Raw genomic sequence first — 9,830 nt, 5'->3', positions numbered from 1 at the left:
AGAAAAGACTTGTCCTCCCACCAAAACTGCACCCCATGGCTGATCAGAGCGAAAGGTACCTTCATCCCCAGCTTCTTCCCTATCCAGGGATGGATTTCGTTTTCATTTTTCAAAGAGCACCCCCACCAGTTATTTTGAGGACTGGGAAGGTTTGCATTTCCAGGCAGTGGCTCATTACACACGAGGAGGCAGTGAGAAGAGCCAACAAGAGCTGGACAGGTTTCCCACAGCAGCTTGCTGGGAGGACCTAGGCTGGCCCCATGTACCCTCCTGTGCCCCATACACCCTGCACCACCCTGAGCACCAATGCCAGCCCTGTGCAACACTGCCCCATGCACCAAAGCCAGCTCCCTGCATCAACACCAGCCTCATGCACTAACACCAGCGCCCTGCACCAACACCAGCTCCTTGCACCAATGCCAGCCCCTTACACCAACACCAGCCCCTTGCAAGCAACACCAGCCCCAGTGCAGGTGGAGAGTGATCCAGAGGCTGCATGTCCTCCGGCCCACAAAGGTCACGGGCAATGTCAGGTGACATTGTGCTGCATCAAGTGGAAATAACCAATTTGTTACAGCACTCAACTCTCCCGTAATGCCATGAAAATATTCCCAAAAGAGCCTGGATAGAAAGGGTGTCTCCTTTCAGAGCGGAGTCCAGCCCTCAGGTAAATTACATGTTGGCAGGAGCAAAGATAGAGGGAGTGGCGACCCATGACGCTCCCGAGTGCGTGGAACAGAGGGAATAATAGCCCGACGCATAGTGGGCAAGAGCGGGGTGCTCGGGCAGCGGGGACCTCCTGCTTGCAGACATCAGGAAGAAAGGCACCCACACCTCTTCTGCTGCAGCCCCTGGACGGCGAAGGGTAATCCGTCCTCCTTGGATGCCTCTGCCTTTGCACGAGCTGCCAGTGGGGGGGCCATCCCTGGAGACAGCAGGAGAGAGCTGTAGGTAGTTGGAGAGCCCTGCGGATGGGACAGCAGGGCTTCCCTAGGAGCCCTGGGACTGAAGGAAAGTCGTTTCTGCTCGTGGGTGGGGTGGTGGGAGCGCTGGGGTGTTAGGACTGTGCGGCTGGTGGAAGAGACTTCACCCTGCTGCGCCTCTTGGAGGTCACCGGGTGCTCTCAACGTCTGCCGAGCTGAGGGATCCTTCACAAAGGGAATATTTTTGCAGGCTGGCTGTTGGGAGGCAAGGGCCATCCTGGGCAAGGCTCTTCCCTTGAATTTGCATGCTCTTCCCCAGATGTTATGCCACAAAAATGCTTTCCATCTCTCCTTGCTTTTCTGAAAGGTTCAGTCTTAAAAACAAGACCAGAGTCTCCTGGGGACGGGCAGCTGCAGAAGTGCTGTGTTGAGTGTGCGTGGCTGCTGTCCTTGCTGTGCCTCCCCTCTCTGCCCATGTGTCTCTGAGACCTGCGAGCATCCTGGAAATGATCCCTCAACCACCTTCCCCTGGGGAAGGAGAGCCCCACTGCACAGCAAGGATGTTGGCAGCAACGGGCGATGCAACAAGGTGTTTCAGCCCCAAATCACAGCCCAGGGGGTTCAGGATGGAGGTGGAGAACCATTCTTCCCCCAGAGTGGCGAGCAGCCATGGGGGCTGGGGTGTCACCGTTTGGAGTGAGGGAGCAGTCAGGTCTCAGCTGAGCCAAGCCAGTGCCACCCCGACCTCGTACTGACGATACCCTGCTGTGAGCAGGAGGGTGGACAGGGGTGTCCCCAGGTGGGTTCCCTCCAGCAGAGCAGCAGTGCCTGTGTGATCCTCCACATATCCGCTCCAGGAACAGCAGAGGGAGCAGGGAGCCTTCTCCCCAGCTGCAAAACCACCTCCTGCAGCATATGAAGCCAGTTCCTCCAGCAAGAGAGGGGATGATGAGGGTTAGCTGGGAAGTGACAGAAATGCTCACGGTTCTCCTGTCTTGCCCCGGGAATATTCTGCAGGGAAGCACTGGGGTGGATGCAGGTTACCTGGCACTGGCATCCAGCTGCAGCCGCTGCTTCCCGCACACCCCGGCACAGGCACATGCATTCAGTGGGGATTTGGCAGGGCTCCGTGCTGTGGGCTCCACACAATTTAACTATTTAAGCATGTCAAATAAGAGTTGAGGCAGTATTCCTGTTGCAAATTTGCTGTCTCCAAGTCTCCAAATGTTAATAAGACTGTTTGTTGTAGGAACATGCTTCCTCTATGGTAGGAACAGGTACTTCAAAACCCTTCCCAGGAAGAACAGTGGGTCTTCTGGACAATCTTTCACTCAGGTTTGCAAAAACAACTCAAGTGTGTCCCAGGGTCCCTTTCAGCCATAAGGAGAGCCCAACCAAATTGCATTATCTGATTTCATACCAAGAACAAAACCTCCATTGTCCTGCAACTTAAAATTAGGTGGTTTACTCCTGATTAGTTCAGCTATCAGTTTAACCAAATAATCTATTCTTCTGACTATCCAAGACATCATTTTAAATGAATAGTCTATATTCACCCCCTTGAAAACCAGACTTGCCTAGGCACGTGTAGCTGTATGTATGTACGTTTTTCTGAATACAAGGTTCTGATGGAGAATATGTGATTAAAATGTGATAGAGTTTGGACTCTGGCATTGTTCAGGATAAGAAAAATGAGCCATTTTTAGAACTAGTTAGAACATTTGAAATTTAAAACTATTTCACCTATTGAGTGGTCAGATTGATACACAAACAGAAGCATAGTGCATGCGATCCCTGGCTTGTGTGTCAGTACAGTCAGTGTCTCTCCCACTCATCGCATTGACAATGTTTTGCAGAGCACCGTGATGTGGCTGTTTGTAACCATTGCTTATTTAATGTGCATCAATGAAAAGTCAGATGCGAGCCCCGAGGTGTCCATGGATGTTGTAAGTCTTGACTTCTCCCCCTTCTTTTCCTGCTTGGGCATGCAAGCTATCTATGCTGCCATAGTCTGGGCACAACTCATGATCTCTATGTGTGTATCTTCATGAGGGTTTGGTACCAGGATTTTATTAGAACTTTTGTCTCCCTGTGCTTATGTATGCAGAGATTTATGGCAGACATTTATGGGGGAGTTCAGTCCAAGTCAACAGGTTTGGCCAGGGCAGCCGTCTCAGGCTTGGAGCTGCACTGTCATTGCTGCCCTGCTCTTCACAACTGTTGATTGCAACATGAAAAGCAACAGTGGGTCTTTCTTTACCAGACCTGCTCAGGGAGTAAGGGAAACTCACACCTGCCAAAAATTTTAGCTGAAGTCATGACATCACCACAGCGTTGGTGGAAAAGACATTGGGAGGTCCCTACTCCACCCTCTTGCTGACAGCAGGAGTCACCACCACCAGCTCAGGGCAGCCATTGCTGGCTTTGCTCAGGAAATCCCTGACACCCTCCAGTACGAAAACCCCCATCTTCCTGGAGACCCATCCCACATTGTCCTTCCCTTCCCACAGGGTGAAATTGTTCGCTACCACGGGTACCCCTACGAGGAGCATGAAGTGGTGACAGATGACGGCTATTACCTCACCATGCAGAGAATTCCCCATGGCAGAGATGACCTGGGAAGCATGAGCACCTCCCATGAAGCAGAGGCACAGGGCTCCAGCATGTTCTGTCCCCGTAAGTGCCACAAGAAGGTCTGCCTCGTCCAGGGACCCTGACAGCTAGGCTGGGCTGGAGCAGGCCATGGTCAGGGCTGCCTCGTCATGGTCTGGGTCTCCAAGGAGACAACTCTCCCTGTAAGATTAGCCCTGGGAGCAGAAGAAATGCAGGTGACCACCATGCTGACCTTGTTCTGAGAGGATCTGCTCCAAAGAGAAAGGAAAAGATAAGGAGAATGAATGGGACAGGGAAATCTTGACTCAGGTTTTACCCCAGCTCAAAGCCAGCCAGTGGAGCAGCTAAAAGCAAACAAAAACCCATGTGTCCAATCCAGTGTCATCTCACCATTTCAGGTCCTTTTTGTTCTTCACTTGAACCCGTTTCAAAGTGGAGGGGGTGATGCCCCGCTCTTGGCAGGGTGTCCCTCTCCTGGGAAGCAGGAGCACCAGTGTATGAGCATGGCAAGTAAGCGTAAAAAGCCAGATTTCCATTCAGGATACTTTGCTTTCAGCTGTCCAGGGTGGAAATGTAAGTTGTATATTGAGGGTCTGAAAACCAACAGAAAAAAGAAGAGACAAAGGAAAAGGAAAGAAAAAGAAAAAAAGAAAGTCACTTTTATTTCAACTTTTTCATGCTGCAGCCTGTGGTCACTCTACCTTATGAGTTCAGATATCCTTGTGATGACCCTGTTGTGGCTGTGGAGTTGGACCTGCTTTGAGCAGGGGGTTGGAGGAGAGACTTCCAGAGGTCCTTTCCAAACTAAACCTTTCCATAATCTCTCTTCTACTCTCTTCCTACAGCACTTCAGGTTTCCTGGTCCTTTGTAAAAAAGATCTTAACTTTGTTCTGGGGTGCTGAGACTTGCTTATATGGCTTAAAGTGGGCAGAAGCAGGTGGAGGACATGCTCTCAATCCCTCCAGTACTGTGCCTCATAATGGGGCATCATGGTGTCACCATGCCATGGGAGGTACTTAGACTCTGCTGGGTTTTCAGTGTCTTCTGGTTGGATCCAGAGTACCTAAGCCAAACGAACGGCACTGTGAGGAGGGTAGTCTCCATGCAAAGGGCACAGTCAGTGTCCAGACAGACATGGGGCTTGGTTTCTTTTGTTCTGGGAGCACAATTTACCAAGTTCCATTCAGTTTGGAGTCCAACCATGTTTTTCAGCTTCCCTGCATCAATTTTCTCTGCCCTGGGATAGCCAAAGAGCCTACTTCAAAAACAGCTCTCCAAAGAGGCTGAGGATGTAGGTGACCATCTCCCTGCACTGGAGTCACTTCCCCAGGGGGTTGCTGCCAAACCAGTACCTGGATGTGGATGGTTTCTTTTGGTAGTGGTCAGAAAAAATGATCCTCCTTTTCTTTCTTCAGCTCCAAAGCCCGCGGTCCTCCTGCAGCATGGACTGGTGTTGGAGGGAAGCAACTGGGTTACCAACTTGCCTAACAATAGCCTGGGTTTCATCCTTGCTGATGCTGGCTACGACGTCTGGATTGGAAACAGCCGAGGGAACAGCTGGTCACGAAAGCACAAAGAGTTTGAGTTTCAGCACCAGGAATACTCAGCTTACAGGTATTTTCTGTGAAACTGAAGGGTGAACAGGTACCTGTTGCCCTCAGACGTGTCCATAGGCTGGAGGAGCAGCTTTGCTGATAGTCCCAACATCTGCCAGTGGGTGTGTAATGACACCACTAAGACGCCATAAGGGTGCCCATAACTTCCAGAGCCCTCAACTGCACCCCAAATGCCACTGCTTGCTGTGTCCTGCCCATCACTTTCAAGATTAGCAACGGTAATTCTGTCATGTGCCTGTCTCCACTGCAGCTTTCACGAGATGGCCATGTATGACCTTCCAGCAACGATCAACTATATTCTGAAGAAAACTGGACAGGAGCAGTTATACTACGTGGCTTACTCTCAAGGCACCACCACAGGTACCTAGGAGGAGATCAGACCACTGTCAGAGTTACGTTAACTGCGCACTCCTGGTTTGGGAGTGTTCTCCTGAGAGCCTGGACAGGGAGGGTAACGTCTGGGCCCATCCAAACAACAAAGGGAAAAGAGCAGGTGAAAAAACCCATTTGCATTAACAGAACAGTTTTGAGCAGTGACAGCCCAAAAATGGTTGCAGCCATGGCTTTTGGCGCACCCCATTGCTGCCGGCACCCCAGGAAGGGCTTGTGAGAGCTGCAGCTGGGCTAAACAGTCAAGAGTCAAGATGGGAGCTGAAATGCATCAGCAGCAAAGGCTTCAGGACTGTCATCAACCTGCTAGAGCCACCTCTGAGGGTCCTCTGAGATGGGCACACATGCCTAGGAGTCAATAACTCCTTCAGAAATAACAGGGCAGGGTCTGCTTCCTTCTCCCTCCTGTAGGTTTCATTGCATTTTCATCTATTCCTGAGCTGGATCGCAAAATCAAGATGTTTTTCGCCTTGGCTCCTATCACAACAAACTCAAATATGAAGTCACCCTTGGCAAGGGTGTTTGACCTTCCCGAGGGGCTGGTTAAGGTAAGTACCCACTTCACGCACATGTGGTGGGAAGGAGAAGAAGGAAACAGGAAGGTCTCATCACCTGAGACATGCAGTGCTTGTACATCACTTCCATTTCCCTGCCCTCTGTATGCCCTTTGCATTGAGCAGGTGCATTTGTGCCTACGCTCTTGAGCCTGCAGAGCACTAAACGGTGCAAAGCATCCTCCTGTCCAGCCCTAACCAGAGAAGAGCTATTTCTAGATTTTATTTTTGGGTCCACCCTAGGAGAAACCTCTTCTAGGAAGATCGAGGCTCTTCCAGGGCCATGGCCATGTCTGAAAAGCCAAAATTACAAAGCACAGCAAAGCTGTGGCAAGGAAGACAGCGGCTTTCAGGGCTGAGCAGAGAGGTGGGGAGCGAATGGAAGCAAAAGAGGAGCATGAACCACACTGATCAATGCCTTTGACTTTCACAGCTCGTTTTAGGACATACAGTGGTCTTCGATAAGGGTGAGATCTTGCATCAAGTGATTTCCAGTCTGTGCAGCTACCCCATCTTTAAAAGCTTTTGCTCCTTGGTCCTTTACTTGCCTGGTGGGTTTACCAACAGCTTAAATGTGGTATGTACACTCCAGCTTACCTTTCAAGTGATTCAGTTTCTCATTGTTTGAGCCTAAGTTATCAGCTAGCTGCCTTCACCTGGCCTTTCACATCTTCAATGTTGAAAAATGTGGCCATTGCATCGGCATTTTGCAATCTGGCCATTGCGTTAGCCATTGCGATGCTATTGCATTTGACAGCAGGGGGAAGCCCAGAGCGCACACAAGGTCATGCATACACCGGGCACATTGTCTCCCGAGCAGGGATGATGCCGGAGGGGAGAGTGCCGAAATTAACTCGGTGCTCCCAGGGTTTCTCTTTCTCTAAGTGATTTGTAATTTCACGTGTTTAATAACAAAACGGTCTCTTAGGGAACAAACTCCCCTTCGATCTACTGCTAGGACTGGTGGGTCTCAGACTCTTCAGTCTACCATCCCTTAGGAAATATTTATCCCCAAATCAGAGCCTTTCTCTGTGCTTCGCTGCACTGAACACAGTCATAGCAAAATTTCAGCTGGAGGCACCAGGGTGGGGGTCTCTGGCCCATACTTGCTTCTACCAGGGCCAACACTACAGCTACAGTAGGTCGCCTAGGGACGTGTCCAGGTGAGCTAAGTGGTCCCAGGGATGCCTTGCTCACATGGAGAAGGGCTATTTCCTTGGGGCCAGCCAAGATTGCAAGGTCCAGATCCTGTGACAAACTGCTCATAAATCAGAGTACAATTGGAGACAGGTTCAGTTAGAGAACCAAGCAATAATAGCTTGACTGTGGATGGAGTCGGGGCTGGGCCACTGTTTCTCAAGGGAAGTGTTGGTGTCATGTCTTAATATTCCAAGGAGGAAACGCATTAGAAACATGTAGAGCTACTGTGATGAGTTGCATGTTGTCTTCACAAAAGGATACTGAGCACAATATACAGAGTTTTACTTTGGTTTGAAAACCACATCGACTCAAAGCATGACCCAGCGTCCCATGGGAACTGCTTGCCTTACTGAAGGGAGCTCTACAGCACCCTTCATGCTGCTGCCTACAGGGAGTGTTCACACAGCACATAGCTGAGGTGTGCCTTCACAGAGCTAAGATGAAGAAGTTTGTACAAATGCAAGTTTTAGCTTGTGTGGCTACTGAAGAGAATCAGTTTTATTTCTAATGGGATTTCCCCCCATGCAGAGAATAAATGTCTCCAATGGTTTCTTGCAGAGCCGCATAGATGTCTACCTGTCCCGCTACCCTGATTCAACATCCCTAAAAAACATGTTACACTGGCGCCAGGTAATATTTCCTGCTGCAGAATAAGAATTGCATGCAACCAGGGCCCACGTTCTTTTCCCTCAGTTGCCAAGGAACTCTTCTCAGCGCTTGGGTATAATCCCCCATTGCTCTCTCTGCAGAGCTGTATTAGAGAGAAGCGGGAAATTTACATGAAACACCGGTGCAGATGCAGTTCTTTGGGCCATGACTTCCAACAAAAGATGGCCAAAAGTCTTTGAAGCTGGTAGGAGATAGAGTTGGAAGCAAAAACTGGTAATACACCAGCACAGGAGATGGTAGAGTAAAGGCTATGAGCTGAGGATCAGTAGACACAACTAATCATACAGCAACCCATCACTGAAAACACGCACAGACTTGTGTCCTTCTGTTGTAGACATTGACCATGACAGACAAAGGAAACTTGCCCAAAGGTCTGATTCATGTCTTCTTTGAGGCTCGCCCTCAGCTGTAAGCTGGGCACATTGTGGGTTTCTGGGGCCTCAGCCTCCAGACACCTACGTTCTGCAACTTGCAAGCCACCTGGGAGAGGGGGGTTGAAAGACGTGAGCAACGCCAGGTGGTCTTGCAGGCTGTGCTGGGATTTGCCTGGGGGGTTGAGGTCTGCTCCCAAAAGACAATATTACATGTAACAAATAGCATCCTTGAGCCTTGGTGGCAGGAGGGAGCTGTGTGGTTCCCCGGTCACCTCTTTTATTTGTCTTATGGTCCCCTCTAATGCATGGATAATAACACAGCTTTCCTCCTTTTCCAGCTCTATCAAACAGGAGAATTCAAATATTATGATTATGGCAGTGACAACATGCTTCATTACAACCAGGTAAGAGAAATTCATTCTTGTCAGTTTTAAAAGAGCAAAAAAAAGAAAAAAGAAAATGAGAATGAAAATATTGCAGTGGCTGAGACTAAATTTTAGGGGATTTATGGAATTTACCTTATACGGTCAAACAGGTTTGCACCTTTCTAACAAAAAAGAGGTCTGTGATGTTGTAGTGATGCCTTTTTGACTCTTTGGTGAAAAGCACAGGAGCCCAAGGCATAGTCAGGATCTCTGGTGATAGTTTCTGCACCATCTCAAGATAGGGGAGAAATTCCAAGCAGCAATCAAGAATAACCTGAATTTTTGACTTGTCCGTGACCTACCTCCCAGGCTTTCCTTCCTCAAGCCACACTATTTGTCTTGCAGACCACACCTCCCTTCTATCAGCTGGAAAACATGAAAGCCCCGCTTGCTGCGTGGTATGGTGGCAGGGACTGGATTTCAGCCCCCGAAGATGTAAACATCACACTGCCTCGTATAACAAATGTGACATACAAAAAGTACATTCCCGAATTTGTCCACTTTGATTTCCTTTGGGGTATGCAAGTGTATGAACAAGTATACAAAGAAATCCTTGAACTGATGGAGAAGAGTGCCTAGAGTTGGATCAGTGGCAGTAATTGTTGGTTTCTCATTTGACTTCTCGGGCTTCTTTTATTTGGGGAAAAAAAAAAGTGAAGAAAAAAGAGGGGGAAGGTCTTGTTAAACGGCTGCACTTGGTTTGGATTGATACTACTCTGGCAAGTGAGGAAAACAAGCCAATCCAATGATCGGGAAAGCACGTAGGATTTAGGTTAAATAGGCTGAGGTCCTTGCAGAAGTTGGGCATGGCCCTTGGATCCTGAGTCTCCCAGATTCCTCACTCACGTGGGTTTCCAGCAACAAGTAACTTCAGTGAAATTTGGCTCCCGGTTGCCATTGAGGGCTCTGACCTCCCTGTGTTTGGGTTCCCAGCTGCAAACACCTGGACAGCAGCTCAGCTCCCTCCTGGATGCTGATGTTTCACAAGAGTAGGTGTGCTTGGATGGGACCATATGGTGGGTTGAGCAATGAATCCTGCCAGCGTAGCTTTATCCACCTTCCGGT

General features: G+C 49.4%; 1 protein-coding gene across 1 annotated transcript; it reads left to right on the top strand.

Annotated features, from left to right (window-relative positions):
- The first annotated feature begins 526 nt into the window (after positions 1–526).
- Positions 527–9,830, top strand: LOC121093837 (putative lysosomal acid lipase/cholesteryl ester hydrolase). The gene is given in 10 exon segments (XM_040606725.1): positions 527–634; positions 2,780–2,869; positions 3,434–3,599; positions 4,953–5,151; positions 5,404–5,513; positions 5,955–6,091; positions 6,531–6,674; positions 7,856–7,927; positions 8,679–8,744; positions 9,111–9,830. Coding segments are annotated over 10 exon segments (1,326 nt in total). The 3' UTR covers positions 9,345–9,830.

Source organism: Falco naumanni, chromosome 9 (genome assembly GCF_017639655.2).
Source record: "Falco naumanni isolate bFalNau1 chromosome 9, bFalNau1.pat, whole genome shotgun sequence".
Classification (NCBI taxonomy): Eukaryota; Metazoa; Chordata; class Aves; order Falconiformes; family Falconidae; genus Falco; species Falco naumanni.
This window is presented reverse-complemented; position numbering and strand designations above follow the sequence as displayed.